Below are 15,777 nucleotides of genomic sequence, written 5' to 3' on the forward strand. Positions count from 1 at the left end.
AGCGAAGTAGGATGTTGATATCGCGGTACAGGAACACGTCTGAGCTTGATCCTACTCCTACCATCTACAAGCATGATTGACCCGCGGGAGGCCAATGAGGCGGAGTATTTGACAGAGGATTCTGATGATGCTCTTGCTGATTTGGAAAAAGAGTTTGCTGCTAAAAAACAGCGACTTCTTGAGGAGCGTGCACGGAAGAAGCAGAAACAGCATCACGTCGATGTGGAGAGATCACCATCGCCAGAAAGAAAACCCCAAACGGAGTATTTTCAAAAACAGAATGATTCGAAACGTCTTGAGAAACAGCCAGAGGATTCAAATCCTCAACCTCAGACACTTTTCACCACCCAACCCAAGTCATCGTTTGCGTCGCGTCTTGGCCAAGAACCCAAAAAAACCACCATAGACCTCAGTGAAAGAATCTTTGAATTTGAAGACGTGCCCGAGTATGCTACAACTCAGACACAGCCAGGCGACAAAGACACCAACACTGGACTCGAGCTTCTGGCAAGACGGCTCCAAAAGACACATCTCGAGAAGCTACTACGAGGAATCAAGATCCTCAGCATTCGAAAGCTTTTGGCTAAAGTCGTAGCACCACATTTCGAAGAGCCTCGCTACGTAAACTGGTGTTTTGCAGGGATGGTGGTGTTCAAAAGCCCTCCGCGCCATACAGTCAACGGACAAAAGTACCTCCAGTTAAAAGTGGGCGATTTCGAACACAGCGTGGACGTTATGCTTTTTGGGCCTGCATTCACGCGGTTCTGGAAGCTACGGCCTGGAGAGATTGTGGTCATCTTGAATCCCCGGATCAAGCGGATGAAAGGCGCCCCGCTGGTGTCTGTGGGGGAGGATTTGCATAGTATTTTGGAAGTGGGCAGCGCAAAGCATTTTGGCTACTGTGACAGTGCCACCAAATCAGGCCTGTGCAAGCATGTGGTTGACGTTTCGCGGAGTCGACTTTGCAGCTACCACGAGGAGCAAAAATATCGGGGCCTGCGGATGGAGCTCCAAGGCGTAGCTGCAAGAAAGCCTGGCCAGGGGCTGGGGCTGATGGCGGGCAGCCTCAAAAACGGCAACGGTGACACGCGGAAACGGTTTACCCCGAATTCACTGTTTGGGCTGGCGCACTTTCTCGCGGGCCAGCAGTGTGTCCAAAGTGAGCGCAACGAGGTGTTTTACGGTGGTAGCGGGTTTGACGAAAGCGAGTATGACGGGGCGCCCATGACGAAAAAAAAGCGGAACGGACCTGAAGATTACGAGCAAATCAGAGCTAGGGTAAAAAAGCAGCGAAAACAAGAGTTATCACATAAGCGGCTACTGGAGCAGCTTTCGCAGCTACCACCAGCACGAGTCCTGGCCTTGCAGAAACTAGGCATTCTTCCCTCTGCAGAGGCGCAGGGGACCAACGGAAAAACAGACAATGGCCATTGCGATACCCACGGAAAAATATTTTCGAAGAATGGGCCCAAAAATGTACATGATTCTGGCCATGCTAATTCTGGAACAGTTTCGCATCCACTCCGTCCTGCTCCGCAGGAGGGGAAGCATTTTCATAAGACAACGTCCGGAGTTGCCGCCGCAGCGGTTGCTGGCCCGGAAGGGCACCACCTCCACTCGCCTGGTAACACAAAATCGCGTGTGCAGGAACTCCAGCAGCTTAGTCGCCTGAAAAAGGTGAGTTTGTGCCGCGAACGTACGAAGCGAAAGCCTCCGGTCCTCGACGACCTTGAGATCGAATTCTCATCGTCTGCCCAGAAAACCGCCTACCAAATGCTTCGGAAACCTTCCCCCTAGCTTGCTTTGGTACGTGTAGATATTTTTTGGGTTAAGTATGCTAAACGCACATGGGTCGCAGAGGCAGCAAAGCATGAACGTGATGGAAGCACTGCAGCCCTACGCTGTCGCGCACACTAATTGGGCGCAGTGCTGTGTAGTGGCTACTGCGACTTTGGGGCATCGTCACACACACCATGTGAAAGTCCCCGCATGGGGTTTTGAGGCCTTATAAAGCCCCGCCGTTCTCCTTTAAAGCAATTTTGACCTTCAACTTAACATTATCATGTCATTTGTGGCCGAAGCTGCAGAGGTGGTTAAACCTCACATTGCCAAATGGTATACCATCGTCTTTGCAACCATTCTTTTGTATGTTGTGCACCGTCAGGTCAGAATCTACCGCATTTCCAAGAAGTTTGGATGTAAAGATACTGAGCCTATTCCAGCACCATTCTTTGGTGTCCCACTCTTGGTGGATGCTCTTAAATCCATCAACAATGGTACAATCTTGGAATTGATTGGCGAACGTTTCAGCAAGGCTCACAACGATACCTGCCATCTTATGTTGGGTGGTATTCGTGTGCTCTTTACTTTCTCGCCAGAAAACTACAAGGCCATCTTGGCCAACCAGTTCAACGACTTTGCCTTGGGCAAGAGACACTCTCACTTTTTGCCATTGTTGGGTGACGGTATCTTTACTTTGGACTCTCACGGATGGAAGAACTCCAGAGCCATGTTGCGTCCTCAATTCTCCAGAGAACAGATTGCCCACGTCAGGACCTTGGAGCCTCACGTCTTGACCCTCGCCTCCCACATCAAGAAGGCTAACGGTGAGACCTTTGACATCCAGGACTTATTCTTCAAGTTCACTGTTGACACTGCTACTGAGATCTTGTTTGGTGAATCTGTTTACTGTTTGAGAGACGGCACTGTCCCAGAGAAGCCTCCTCATGACTTGTTCCCAGGCAGAGAAGAATTCGGTGAAGCTTTCAACCTCACACAAAGAGTCCTCGCCATGAGATCTTACTCTCAAGTGTTCTACCGTGTCATCGATGGCTTCAAGTTCCGTAGTGCTTGCTCCAAGGTTCACAAGTTCGCTCAGTTCTACGTCAACAAGGCTCTCGATGCTCCTCAGGAGGAGATCGAGGCCAAGTCCGAGAAGGGTTACACTTTCTTGTACGAGTTGGTGAAGCAGACCAGAGACCCTAAGGTGTTGCAGGACCAGTTGTTGAACATCATGGTTGCTGGTAGAGACACCACTGCTGGTTTGTTGTCCTTCACTCTCTTTGAATTGTCCAGACACCCAGAGGTCTACAACAGATTGAAGGAGGAGGTATTGGTTCAGTTCGGTGAGGGTACTCCAGAGGACATTTCCAACATTTCCTTCGAGTCTCTTAAGAAGTGTGAGTACTTGAAGTGGGTTCTTAACGAAGTTTTGAGAATGTACCCATCTGTGCCAATGAACTTCAGAGAGGCCACCAAAGACACTGTTCTTCCTACTGGAGGTGGTCCAGACGGCACCGCCCCAGTCTTTGTTGCCAAGGGCACCACTGTTGCATACTCTGTTTACAATACCCAGAGAGATCCCAAATACTACGGTAAGGACTCCAACGAGTTCAAGCCAGAGAGATGGGCTGAGAACCAGAAGCTTGGCTGGGCTTACTTGCCATTCAACGGTGGACCAAGAATCTGTTTGGGCCAGCAATTTGCTCTTACGGAAGCTTCCTACGTTGTTGTGAGATTGATCCAGTTATTCCCTAACTTGGTTTCTGCTTACGAGGGTCCCTACCCACCAAAGAAGATGTTGCATCTCACGTTGTCTATGTTTGACGGTGTTCCAGTTAAGATGACTTAAACCTGGCTGACGCAGTGCGCTAGCTAATTAAATATTTATAAGCGTGGTCGCTGGCACCATCGATAGAAACAATATAGATACCTGGGTATCACTAGTGTAGCGCTTATCTACAAAGGAGCCTGGGAATTTTGGTGTCCTTGCAAGTTTGAGAAGTTAGCCGCCAGACATCAACAATAGGGGATCCCCCTGCAAGTCCCTGAATCCTTTATTCTTCAAATCGAAAAATTTTCTTCTTTGTTGGAAATATTCTCTCCTTTGTTGCGATGTGGGGACTGTGACATGGGCTCATGATCTACCACTTGGATAAGCCATCAGATTCTCCTTATTATACCCCACGACTGGGACCTCCACAGAAGATGCACTTCACATGAGTGCTCTGCGTATAGAAACAACCCAGCCTTGCTACGGTGATGGTTTGTAGACTCTTCTCCATCCGACCGATAGATATGTACAGCTCGACAATACTTTTTCAACCTTTGTGTTTCCTGAATGGGTCGAAGAATATCATCCTTCGAGACATTTAACGCTTTTGTTAAACGCTTGTTGAAAAATGTTGACGGAATTGGCATACTAGGACAGCCATTGTTGCACTTTTCAGCTTCCATGATCTACCTCACCGTGTGCTTCTTCACAGGCGTTGCAGACAATCTCGTAGCAATAATATTCGTCACTTTTTTGTTGAGACGCAAAATGCAAGGCTTATTTCACCAAAATATCGGCGAATGCTAGCATGAAAATTGTTTGAATTTTCGAGGTATCATGGGGTAGATGAGGTTGCTCCAAGCCAGCACATCCCACTCCTGCCGTTTGGAGTTAGCTGGCAAGCTTCAAGCATAGTGGCTACGATGGATAAGCCAGAAAGAGAATAATAATAATAATAAAAAAATACAGTAGATGCTGGTACATTTGCCCTTGATAGAGCCTACTGTTAGCACCTCCAGTGCTAGGTCAGACCCACCAAAAATGACCATTTCCGCCAAGCTGTGAATACCACATTATTCGATTCAAACATCCAAAAATCATATTCCCTCCTCCCAAATCCCAAAAACCGATTCTTTTTTCCCTTCCCTAGCCCTCCACTGCTTACGTCTCTTTGCAGCCATTGGCGCGCTCCAGACATCTCTTCTCACTACCGATGGACCCCAAAAGACAGAAGCTTGAACCATCCACCATGAAGATCTGCACCCATCTGGGCCTGTTCCACGCCGATGAGGCCTTGGCTGTTTACATGTTAAAGCTTTTGCCCAAATTCCAGGGCTCTTCGCTCGTGAGACTGAGAAAGCCTGAGGACTGGGAAGCCTCTGATATCGTGGTTGATGTTGGTGGAAAATACGACAAGGGCACCAAATGGTTTGACCACCACCAGCGTGAGTTCAACGAGACTTTTTCGCTGAAGTACAACACCAAGCTCTCGAGTGCTGGTTTGATTTACAAGCACTTTGGTAAGGACATCATCCAGGAGACGCTCAAGCTTGAGAAGCCATCTACCATCGACTTGCTCTACCAGAAGGTGTACAAGGAGTTTGTCGAGGCTGTCGACGCCAACGACAACGGTATCAACAACTACCCTGGCGATGTCGAGAAGAAGTTCAACGACAAGAACTTGGCCCTTCCTGCTATCGTCAGTCAGTTGAACCCAAGATGGAACACCAACCCTACCGACGCCGACTACGATGCTGCTTTTGAAAAGGCTAGCGACTTGATGGGTACGTGTTTCTTAAACCTTCTCAAGGGCTACGGTGAGTCCTGGTTACCTGCTAGAGACATTGTTGAGGCTGCTTTTGACTCTCGTTACGATGTGCACCCTAGCGGTGAAATCATCGTTCTCGAGCAGTTCTGCCCATGGAAGGAGCACTTGTATGCTATCGAGAAGGAGAAGTCCGCTCAGGGTGCCATCAAGTTTGTGCTTTTCGCTGACTCCAGCACCAAATGGCGTATTTCCACTGTTTCTGTGACCTCCACCAGTTTCGAATTCCGTTTCGGTCTTCCGGAGCCATGGCGTGGTGTCAGAGACGAGGAGCTTTCGAAATTGACCGGTGTTAACGGTTGTATTTTTGTTCACGCTGCTGGCTTCATTGGTGGCTGCGAAACCAAGGAAGGTGTCTTGCAGCTTGCCAAGTTGGCCTTGGAGCACAAGAAGTAGTTTAGGAGAGATGGGTTATGAAAATTCATAAATAGACGTTCTTAAGGTTCTGATACGGTAGCAGCTCTACAGCGTATTTGGTGCATACAATGATGTTGAAGCTATTCAATCATTTAGTTACCGTCCAACAATGGAGCGCCTTCCTCGGCGGTAGTCTCCCTCGTGATCTTACCGGTAGCAGCGGCAGCAATACTTAAAACGAAGAGAAGACCGGAGATGACAAAGGCAAAGATCCACTGCAAAGCGAAAGTCTTGGTGAAGATCTGGTTCAAGCCCAAGCCGAACATCAAAGCACTCGAGGACAAACCAATACCCCAATCGTTGAACACAGCGATGAAGAAGGTAGGCACAAACAAGAACAACCACACGAGGATGTTGGCAATGATTCTACCGACAAACTTGTGGACATGGAACAACACGGCACCGTTCCAGAAAACAGCAAACATCAACCAGGACCAAGGCAATGCCACGGTAGGCCAGTGGATCAAGACCCAGGTGGACAATGGTCTGATTCTGTAGGTTTTGTGGGCAAAGTACAAGTAGGTGATGTTGGCAAAGTTGGCCAAAAGCACGAGCTCGGACCAGAAGAAATGCTTCTTGACAAAGAGCAAAGTCCATGCAAAAACACCCAAGTTGAAGCCCGTGAAGTGCCAGCCAATCTGCTTGGTGATTGCGGTTCTTGAGGGGGTCAAGGCACTGGCGGACTCAACGGAGGGAACGAAGATCTGCACAACGAAGGAGATTTGCAAGAAAAACAACACAAGCCAGTAGACCAAAGTCACGATGATGTTGCCCGAGAAAGGCGTGTCAGCGACATGGTAAGGGTTGTGTGGATCAGAGGGAGAACGTCCCACAAAGTAGCGGATACTGACGAAAGCAGCGAGAACCCAGGACACGATGGTGGCCCACTTGTGGACCACAAGGTCATTGGCGGAAACAGAAGCCATTGGATTGGATTTAGAAGAAAAGAAGTAGTAAGGGGGGTGGCGATATATTGAGCAAAAATCGAACGGCTTTTCTACGGGCTCCTAGTCCGAGCTTGCTAGGGCTGCGAAAGCAAGCGTCGAGTTCGTAAAGGGGCATTGTGTGCAAGCAGACCACAACCGAGGCAACCACACCTTTAGTCCAGACGCTGCATGGCACACAAAAATGGTCAAAAGAGAGATCTGAGGGGAAAGCCGGTAAGAAAGAGGGGTTTTTGTTGGGCTACAGCTGGAAGCAAGACTTAAATAACTCATAATCCTCAAGGAGGCTCCGTATGTACGGGTTGCATACGTAGGTCTGGCCCGCATATTTTGCAGCCTTTAGCATGCACCTCTGTATGACTTTTTGTGCTTGTGATGACCGGTGCCCTCCTTGTCCAAAAGCTCGGTCTGAGCCTTCTTCTTATCAATTACACCATCGGAAGCAATACTAAGCAACAAGTCGTGGATCAATTGTTTCTGGGTCGCAGGTCCTTCAGTATGGTCCTTGCTGAATACCTCCATCACGGTGTCGTAGGCTTTCAAGAGAAGCTCTGTACTTTCGGTGATGCTCTGGATAAGTTTCTCGAGCAAATTGAGGTTGCATGAGGGACGGATCACTACACGCAAAATCTCCTTGTCATGCTCGTCAGCACTCAAGTTGTAGTTGGGCACAATGAAGCCCTTGTTTCTCAACAACTGGGACACCATAGACTGGGGGATACTGTGGTACTTGTGACGGAATTCTTTTGAGAATCTGAAAGCAACCACTGGGAGTCCAGGACGGTAGCCCTGGTTGCTTACTGCCACTTCACCCAACTCCAGCTGGTCCTTCGTGTCGAGCGTGAAGATCTTCTTGGCCTCATCGTCGGAGATCTTTTCATGAATGACAGAAAGAACCTCGTAGTAGCCGCTCTCGGTCAAGTACTCCGACAACAAACGGGCATTCTGGATGCAGCTATCGAAGATTTTGGTGTAGCCCTCTCTGCCGAACGTCAAGAAGTTGTAGTACTGGTGCAAAACAGGGAAACCAGGTCTAGAGAAGTTCAAGTTGAACGTTTCCTCAACACCACCCAAGTAGTCTAATTTGAAACGCAACAGCTCAGGCAAGTAGTCGTTGTGTTTCCAGATCACCCAGCCCAAACCAGCGGTGGTCAAACCGAACTTGTGACCAGATGTGTTGATGGAAACCACACGAGGAAGAGCAAAATCCCACTTTAAGTTTGGGTAAACGAATGGAGCAACAAAGGCACCAGAAGCACCGTCAACGTGAATTTTAACATCAAGGCCAGTTTCCTTCTCCACCTCATCCAACAAGTTGTTGATCTTCTCCACGGGCTCAAAGTTACCGGTGAAGGTGGAGCCCAAAATGACGAAAATACCAATTGTGTTCTCGTCAATGTTCTCCTTGATCTTGTTCACATCAATGACGTGCTCAGAGCCCTCGTTCACATTGATGGTTCTGTTCTCCACATCAAAGTATCTGGCAAATTTCTCCAAAGCCACCTGGGCGATGGAGGACATGATGATGTTTGGGTTTTCAGTAGACTTTCCTTCGGCCTTTCTCTTTTCCTGCCACCTTTTCTTCAATGCCAATCCAGCCAACATAATGGCCTCGGAGGAACCGGTGGTCGAGGTACCAATTGTGTCGGTGGTACCATCGTCATTTTTAGGAGCATGCCATAAATCAGACAAAATGCTCATACAACGCGATTGGTGTTCGAGCAAAGATGGGTACTCGTCGTTATCAGCCAAGTTCTTGGTGATGTTTTCTGTGATCAACTTCAATGGGATTTCCTCCACAGCGGTGTTGACAAACGACGCCATGTTCAATGTAGGCACGCCGTCAAGACTCAATTCCTCCTCAATGTACTTGAGCACCAAGTCCTTGTTGCTTGATCTTACAGGGATCTGGTGCTTTGGTACTGGTTTGTTGGAGGAGTAGTCGAATATGTACTCCTCTCTGTCGGAGACAGGGGTCTTTGTAGACAATTTCAAGAGCTTGTGCTCCAATTTTTCGGCGTCAATGTGTTTTGAAAGAGGCATTGTGGCGATAGAGAAACTACACGGGGAATCAGCAATTATATACTACAAGCAACTCCGGACCGAAAGCGCAACCATAAGCTTTTTGGGGTGCACCAAAGGTGCATGAAGGAGCCTGGCTCGTGGCCTGACGATGCAGACTTCCAGATTTGGACGGAAGCAGAGAAAAGGACCGGCCATATCGGGCCGTAATTCGGAATATTGCCCATGTGTGCGCAAGTGACATTCGGATGCGAGGTGTTTTTGACGTGTTGAGGGAGACGCAGAAAGCTGTCAAAATGCGGGAAAGTCTGGGTGACACATTTTGCGGACGAGCACAAAAGAGGGTAAAGTTTTCGGGGTAGGTTTTAGAGTTCTCTTGGCATTGAGTGGATTGGAGAAACGTGGTTTTATCCTTGCAGCCAATAACCCCTAGGTAGCACAAACCCCTACGCTATAGGGGTTGCTATTGTGGGGCTCTTGAACCTGTGCCACAAAGCACCTCGTCTATAGACACAGGTCCACAGCATAGGAGGTTGATCAGAAACGTCATTTTCTGACGTGAATAAGAAAAACCGTTTTTTCTGGAAACCGATCCAACGTTGAATGGAGAGTTTGTATTAGGGCGGAGGAATCGGTTATCGACATCTATCGACATCTAGCGTTTTTTTTTTTTTTTTTTTTTTTCTTTTTTACCGACGATTTGGTCCACAACTGCAGATCGTCAGACATCGCCCCATCATTGAAGTTCACTCATCCTACTTAACATAACAGGCGAATGGAAACAACTAGAGCGTCATGTCACTTCTCCGATTTCTGCGTCCTGTGTTCTCCCGAACTTAGCCTTTTCCGGGATTCGGAGAACGGTTCGCCGACTCGAGCCGAAATTTCATGAAGGAGACCGCTTTTTTTTCACTCGCCGTCTTTGCAACATGTGCTGTTCTGCACCGCCTTCTTGGGCACTTTTCGCAGCCACGACGCGGCATACTACCCTGTTTTCTCCATAGGGGTAGTTTTCAAAGTGAAGTTGGAATTTCTTCAAAAAGTCAACCTCTTGTCGGAAACGCTGGTATTCCTTCCTGGGCAAAACCCCAGCCTCCCTCCACGTCTACCTGCTTTTAGGTTCGCCGCTTTTTACTGGCTCACCTGCCTCACAACAGATAAGCCTCACCGTATTCAGGAACCACAACGCAGCCAGCAGTCCAGTCACATCGACGTATTTTCAGAAAAAAACTTCAATTTGCATTACTTTTTCAGACATGTTCCATCGTCATTGTTCACAGAAAACTCATTGCTGGCATCACAATAGCACTTCCTGGCTCTAAACCAACACTGGCTTGATGCCCCTGGACACTACTGGCTCGCGTTTCTTCGATCGATGGCGACTGCATACAGGCACAAGTGCGTGGTTCTCACACTTAATGGACACAACACGCTCTGTTTTCGTTTTTTTTTCTACCAACTGAGAACTCACAGGCTTACCAACCAACCCGTGCCGCCGTTGTATGGGAATTCTTCTGTTCTATCTTATTGGCCAGACTTTATATTTATTGAAACGAAAAATGGAAAAGAACTCCCCTCAAACCGGCTCTTCTTACGGCACTAATAATGCCCATTCCCTCACCAACTCGGGTCCTTTGTCCATCGCCTGCTACTGTTTTGCGTCGATCTTGATGACCGTCACTAACAAGTTCGTGCTTGCAAAGGACTTTGACTACAGTTTCTTACTTTTGGCCGTCCAGGGCATGACGTGTACTGCCATCATTGCTACCTTGAAGGCTTTGAACATCATCACCTACCGTCCATTCAACAAGGATGAGGCCAAGAAGTGGATGCCTATCGTTCTCTTGCTTGTGGCGATGATCTACACTGGCTCCAGAGCTTTGAGAGGCTTGTCTATCCCTGTTTACACCATCTTCAAGAACTTGACCATTATCTTGATCGCCTACGGTGAGGTCTTGTGGTTCGGTGGAAAGGTTACTCACATGGTTTTGGGTTCTTTCCTCTTGATGGTCTTCTCCTCCGTCTTGGCTTGTTACGGTGACTCCTCCGCTACCAAGACCGCTGAGGATGCCGCTACAATGTACGCCGGCTACTTCTGGATGTTTGCCAACTGCTTCGCCAGTGCCGCTTTCGTCTTGACCATGAGAATCAGAATCAAGTTGACCAACTTCAAGGATTTCGACACCACCTACTACAACAACTTGTTGTCCATCCCCATTTTGCTCGTGGCCACTTTTCTCTTGGAGGACTGGTCCCCAGAGACTGTGAACAAGAACTTCCCACCTGAGACCAGAAACGCCACAATCACCGCCATGATCCTTTCTGGTGCTTCTACTGTTGCCATTTCTTACTGTTCTGCCTGGTGTGTTAGAGTGACATCTTCCACCACCTATTCCATGGTCGGCGCTTTAAACAAGTTGCCAATTGCATTGTCTGGTTTGGTTTTCTTTGACGCAGCCGTTAACTTCTGGTCGGTTTCTTCGATCTTTGTCGGCTTTGTGTCTGGTTTGGTGTACGCGGTTGCCAAGCAGAAGCAGCAGAAGGAAAGTGCTCAGCAATTGCCTACTTCCTCCAAGTAAGGAGTGACAGAAAACCTCGCATATTGATTTACAATTCATAGAACATTCCAAGCATTTCTGTAGATTAGTTGAATTAATGGAATTTTAGTATCGAGTAGCAGGTTGCGGCCTGCACAACCAGTGATGGACCTGTAGAAAAATCAAAATCAGAGATCCAGAGACTCACATAGAAAAAACCATCAACCCTTTTATTTACCCGCCACCAATATGGCCGAAAATAGTTTAGAAAATATCTCCGCTTACCTAAAGGAGTCACTCAATCCACATCATGCCAAACAGGCGGAATCGCATTTGAGATCAATTGAGTCTCAACCTCACTTCGCTATAAACTTGCTTCACACGGTTGCCTCCACCAACTTGGAACCTGCTGTGAGACTTGCAGCTGCTCTTTTCTTGAAGAATTTAGTCAAAAGGAAGTGGGTAAACGAAGATGGAGAGTATATGTTGTTTAACGACGACGTTCAGTACGTGAAGCTGGAAATCTTGAACGTTATGATCAAGCTCCCTAACAATTTACAAGTCCAGCTAGGCGAGACCATATCGATCATTGCCGAGCTGGATTTTCCACACAATTGGGGAAATCTCATTGACGACCTTGTTGCGAAGTTGTCTCCAGAAGATTTCGTCTTGAACAGAGGAATTTTAATAGTGGCACATTCGATCTTCAAAAAATGGAGGCCCTTATTCAGATCCGACGAGTTGTTCTTGGAAATCAAGATGGTTTTGGACAAGTTCGCTGAACCATTTATGGCTCTTTTGACTAAAACAGATGAGAACATCACAGAAGCCGTGGCTCTGAATAACTCTGCTTCCCTTATCATTTACTTGGAATGCTTGTTGTTGCTTGTACAGATCTACTATGACTTAAACTGTCAGGATATTCCCGAGTTCTTCGAAGATAACCTTAACACAGGCATGGGTATTCTTCATAAGTACTTGGGATTCCTGTCTAACTTGGTCGGTGATGCCAGCGACGATGAAGATGTTGACGTGTTGATCAAGGTGAAGACTGCTATCATTGAGTTATTATCTCTACACGTCACCAGATACGCAGAGGAATTCGATCCCTTGATTCCAAATTTTATCACATCCGTTTGGGAACTAATCAACACCTATGTCACACAACAGCAAAAGTTTGATCTTTTGGCAGTCAACGCATTGTCGTTCTTGACGTCCATTACAAAGATCGTTAAGTACCAGTCCTATTTCAACAATGAACAGGCGATCAACGAGATCATCGAGAAGATTATTCTTCCCAATATCGCTTTCAGAGAGGTTGACGAAGAAACCTTTGAGGACGAGCCAATTTCCTTTGTGCGCTCTGATTTGGAAGGTTCCGATTTCGACTCCAGGAGAAAATCTTCCACGGATTTCTTGAGGGAGTTGAAGGATGTCAACACAGAGCTCTTAACAGGCACAGTCATGTCATATGTCAACAGATTCTTGTCCCACGATGACTGGAGGAACAGAGATATCGCCATTTACTTATTTACATCATTGGCTGCCAAGGGCTCCGTCACAAACATCGGTGTCACTTCCACAAACATGTTGGTGGATGTTGTGAACTTCTTTACCGATAACATTGCATCTTACTTGACTGGTGACGCCACGCCGATTTTGAAAGTCGATGCCATCAAATATATCATGACCTTCAGAAATCAGTTGACCAAAGAGCAACTCTTGACAACAATCCCTCTTTTGGTTGATCATTTGAAGAACTCCAATGTTGTTGTCTACACTTATGCCGCTATCACAATCGACAAGCTCTTGGCCATGACGAACTTCGCGGACTCCAAGCACACTCCAGTCTTCAACAAGCTGGATATTCAACCTTTCGTCAATGACTTGTTGAGCAACCTATTTACCCTCATCCTTTCAAACACAGCACCTGAGAAGCTTTCCGAAAACGAATTCTTGATTAAAACTGTTATGAAGGTGTTGAGTACAGCGGAAGATGTCATTGAGGAGAGTTTCAAGTTGACTATTATTGAGCAGCTCTTGAAGATTTTGGGTATCATCGCTAAAAATCCCGCCAACCCAAGATTCACGCATTATATCTTCGAGAGTTTGGGTCTCTTGATAAAATTCGGCGCAGACAAAGATGACTCCAAAATCAAAAAATACAGCTCCCTTATCATGCCTTCTTTGCTAGAGATTCTCGGCGAAGACGTGCAAGAATTTGTGCCCTACACATTCCAGATTTTGGCTTTTCTTCTCGAAAACTTCCTGAAGGCATCCCCTATTCCAGATGAGTACAAGACTCTTGTCAAGCCTCTTTTGTCTCCTGCTGTCTGGGAATACCGTGGTAATGTTCCAGGTATCACGAGGTTGCTTGTCGCCATCATGGCTCATAATTTCTCTGTCATTGCATCAACCTCCCAAGAACTTGTTCCGTTGCTCGGTGTCTTCCAGAAACTTATTGCCTCAAGAGCAAATGATACTTACGGCTTTGACTTGTTGCAAGGAATCTTTTTGTACTTCCCGCTTGATTTGGTCTCCGTCCATTTGAACCAGATCTCGGTACTTCTTTTGACCAGATTGAAGACCTCGAGAACCGAAAAGTATATCAAAAAGTTTGTAATCTTTTTGATGTCCTTGTGCTGTGTGCCATTGAATGATACACTCAACGCCAAGACTCAGAGTCAGATCAACGCGGGCTTTGCCATTAACCTCATAGAATCAGTCCAGCAAGGAGTGTTCCAACAGATCACCAACAGTTTCATTTTGCCAACGACCGAGGAATTTGCAAACTTACAAGACAAGAAGATCGCCGCATTGGGATTGTCTCAGTTGATTGTTTCCGAGCAGTTCACCCAAGGTTCGTGCAAAGCCTTGCTCCAGCCTACGGTTGAACAGCTCTGTAAGAACTTGACACTCTTGTCAGGTATTGCAAAAGGAAACAACGTTGCAGAGAACACCATCACAGGTGGTCCTAACGCCACTAGTGTGGCTATTAATGAGGTTGATCTTGAGAGCGCAGCCTACGGTTCCAACTTTTCCAAGATAATCTCAATTCTGTTGAAGCCATTCGATCCAGTGCCTCATGTGCAAAACGAGGACTTCAAACAGATTCGCTACATTGCTGTGGCAAACATCAAGCGTATTGGAGAAATGGGTGCATTGAATCAACTCAGCGAGTCCGCTCAAGCTGTAGTGGCTAGCACAAATTGATCATGAACAACTTTTTTTTTATTAAAATTACACTAACAACGAATAGGAAGAAACGTCTAGGAAGAAATGAAAGAGAACCGTCGTAAACCCACTGTAACTCCCGAAGCTGTCAACAGCACGTCACTGTTGCAGCTGCGCGGGAAGTTTTTTTTTCGTAAAACAATGTCTAGTGCCCGGGCTCACTGATAAGATTCTGGAAGATCGACTCCCCCACGTCTTTCTGTTCCACAGCAGACTGCTCTGTGGTAGCAGGGGAGGAGTGCTGAGTGTTGGCGGAAGAGCCCGATTCGGAGGTGTCACTTTTCTTTTGAGCGTCTGAGGCGTCCTGCTTGGAGTCGGTGTCGGAACCTTCCATGCTCTTCATCTTCTCCAATCTCTCCTTTTCGGCAATCTCAGCGGCGGTCAAAAACCGCCCGCCCTGTCCACGAGGACGTCTCATGGCGTGCTTATGCCTCGACTCGTGCAAGTATGGCTTTCTTGTTCTTGCAATCTTAAGGGTTTCCTCTAATTTGGCTCTGGCAATCCGCCTCTTCAATATTCTGTGATACTGCTTAGCATTGACGTAGAAAGGCTGCTCAGCAGGCTGTTCGACAGGTGGCTGGGGAGGCATATGGGTCTGGGGTAACTGGGAAGGAACCTGTCTCTGGGCTTCAGGGATCACCGGAGCCCCCGAGTTGATGGGCTCCGGCTGGTAGTATTCGTGGTGGGGAGATTCGTTAGAGTCGTAAGGGGGATGGGAAGTGCCATTTTCGGCTTGGTAATATTGGGGTCTGTCGTGCTGGTCTATCTGGTTGTTGATGATGCCATGTTGGGGAACATGTGAGCTATAGTATGTCTGGGGGATCTGGTCGGCGTAGTAGGCCCCCGGCTCCTGGTGTAGAGATGTCATTATTTGGCTGTTTGGAATGGCCTGGCTATTGCATAAACAAGGACAGCTCGAGCTATGGCCAAAGGTAAGGAAGAGACACTAGCGACTATATACTCCAAAGGAAAAATAGGATTTCGCACGCATCACCGTGTAGCAGCTGTGGACCGCATGCAGGTCCAGCCTAGCCAGACCTAACCTGAGTCCGAGATCGGTACAGCAGCAAACTGATGTGATGGTGATTTTGTTGGACTAATTATGATAGTTTTGTTATTCGGGTGGATTCGGTCGTCTTGTGCTCTTGTTTGTTTTAGCTGACAATGACTCTACTCGTCGCAGAGGCTCATAATCACTTGTGGCAGTGAAAAATTCACCTAAACTACAATATATGCATCTTCTAC

At 47.3% G+C, this 15,777-nt stretch overlaps 8 protein-coding genes across 8 annotated transcripts; 5 read left to right on the top strand and 3 right to left on the bottom strand. All coding sequences in view use genetic code 12, as the record gives it.

Annotated features, from left to right (window-relative positions):
* Positions 1-72: 72 nt before the first annotated feature.
* CXQ87_000050 (uncharacterized protein) lies at positions 73-1,375 on the top strand (the record flags this gene model as incomplete). Its single annotated transcript, XM_025478636.1, has 2 exons — positions 73-1,278; positions 1,349-1,375. 2 exons carry the CDS (start codon positions 73-75, stop codon positions 1,373-1,375), a joined length of 1,233 nt encoding a protein of 410 aa, XP_025338109.1.
* A 687-nt stretch (positions 1,376-2,062) lies between these two features.
* CXQ87_000051 (cytochrome P450) lies at positions 2,063-3,631 on the top strand (the record flags this gene model as incomplete). Its single annotated transcript, XM_025478637.1, has 1 exon — positions 2,063-3,631. One exon carries the CDS (start codon positions 2,063-2,065, stop codon positions 3,629-3,631), a length of 1,569 nt encoding a protein of 522 aa, XP_025338110.1.
* Positions 3,632-4,766: 1,135 nt separating this feature from the next.
* On the top strand, positions 4,767-5,774 carry CXQ87_000052 (uncharacterized protein; the record flags this gene model as incomplete). Its single annotated transcript, XM_025478638.1, has 1 exon — positions 4,767-5,774. The coding sequence occupies one exon, from the start codon at positions 4,767-4,769 to the stop codon at positions 5,772-5,774; it is 1,008 nt and encodes a 335-aa protein (XP_025338111.1).
* Positions 5,775-5,887: 113 nt separating this feature from the next.
* On the bottom strand, positions 5,888-6,721 carry CXQ87_000053 (uncharacterized protein; the record flags this gene model as incomplete). The annotated part of the gene is made up of 1 exon (XM_025478639.1): positions 5,888-6,721. One exon carries the CDS (start codon positions 6,719-6,721, stop codon positions 5,888-5,890), a length of 834 nt encoding a protein of 277 aa, XP_025338112.1.
* Positions 6,722-7,078: 357 nt separating this feature from the next.
* GAD1 (glutamate decarboxylase) lies at positions 7,079-8,782 on the bottom strand (the record flags this gene model as incomplete). Its single annotated transcript, XM_025478640.1, has 1 exon — positions 7,079-8,782. The coding sequence occupies one exon, from the start codon at positions 8,780-8,782 to the stop codon at positions 7,079-7,081; it is 1,704 nt and encodes a 567-aa protein (XP_025338113.1).
* A 1,538-nt stretch (positions 8,783-10,320) lies between these two features.
* Positions 10,321-11,340, top strand: VRG4 (GDP-mannose transporter; the record flags this gene model as incomplete). The annotated part of the gene is made up of 1 exon (XM_025478641.1): positions 10,321-11,340. The coding sequence occupies one exon, from the start codon at positions 10,321-10,323 to the stop codon at positions 11,338-11,340; it is 1,020 nt and encodes a 339-aa protein (XP_025338114.1).
* Positions 11,341-11,547: 207 nt separating this feature from the next.
* Positions 11,548-14,511, top strand: CXQ87_000056 (importin-alpha export receptor; the record flags this gene model as incomplete). Its single annotated transcript, XM_025478642.1, has 1 exon — positions 11,548-14,511. One exon carries the CDS (start codon positions 11,548-11,550, stop codon positions 14,509-14,511), a length of 2,964 nt encoding a protein of 987 aa, XP_025338115.1.
* Positions 14,512-14,677: 166 nt separating this feature from the next.
* Positions 14,678-15,400, bottom strand: HAP2 (Hap2p; the record flags this gene model as incomplete). Its single annotated transcript, XM_025478643.1, has 1 exon — positions 14,678-15,400. The coding sequence occupies one exon, from the start codon at positions 15,398-15,400 to the stop codon at positions 14,678-14,680; it is 723 nt and encodes a 240-aa protein (XP_025338116.1).
* Positions 15,401-15,777: the final 377 nt, after the last annotated feature.

This window comes from Candidozyma duobushaemuli (genome assembly GCF_002926085.2).
Source record: "Candidozyma duobushaemuli strain B09383 chromosome Unknown A_B09383, whole genome shotgun sequence".
Lineage (NCBI taxonomy): Eukaryota > Fungi > Ascomycota > Pichiomycetes > Serinales > Metschnikowiaceae > Candidozyma > Candidozyma duobushaemuli.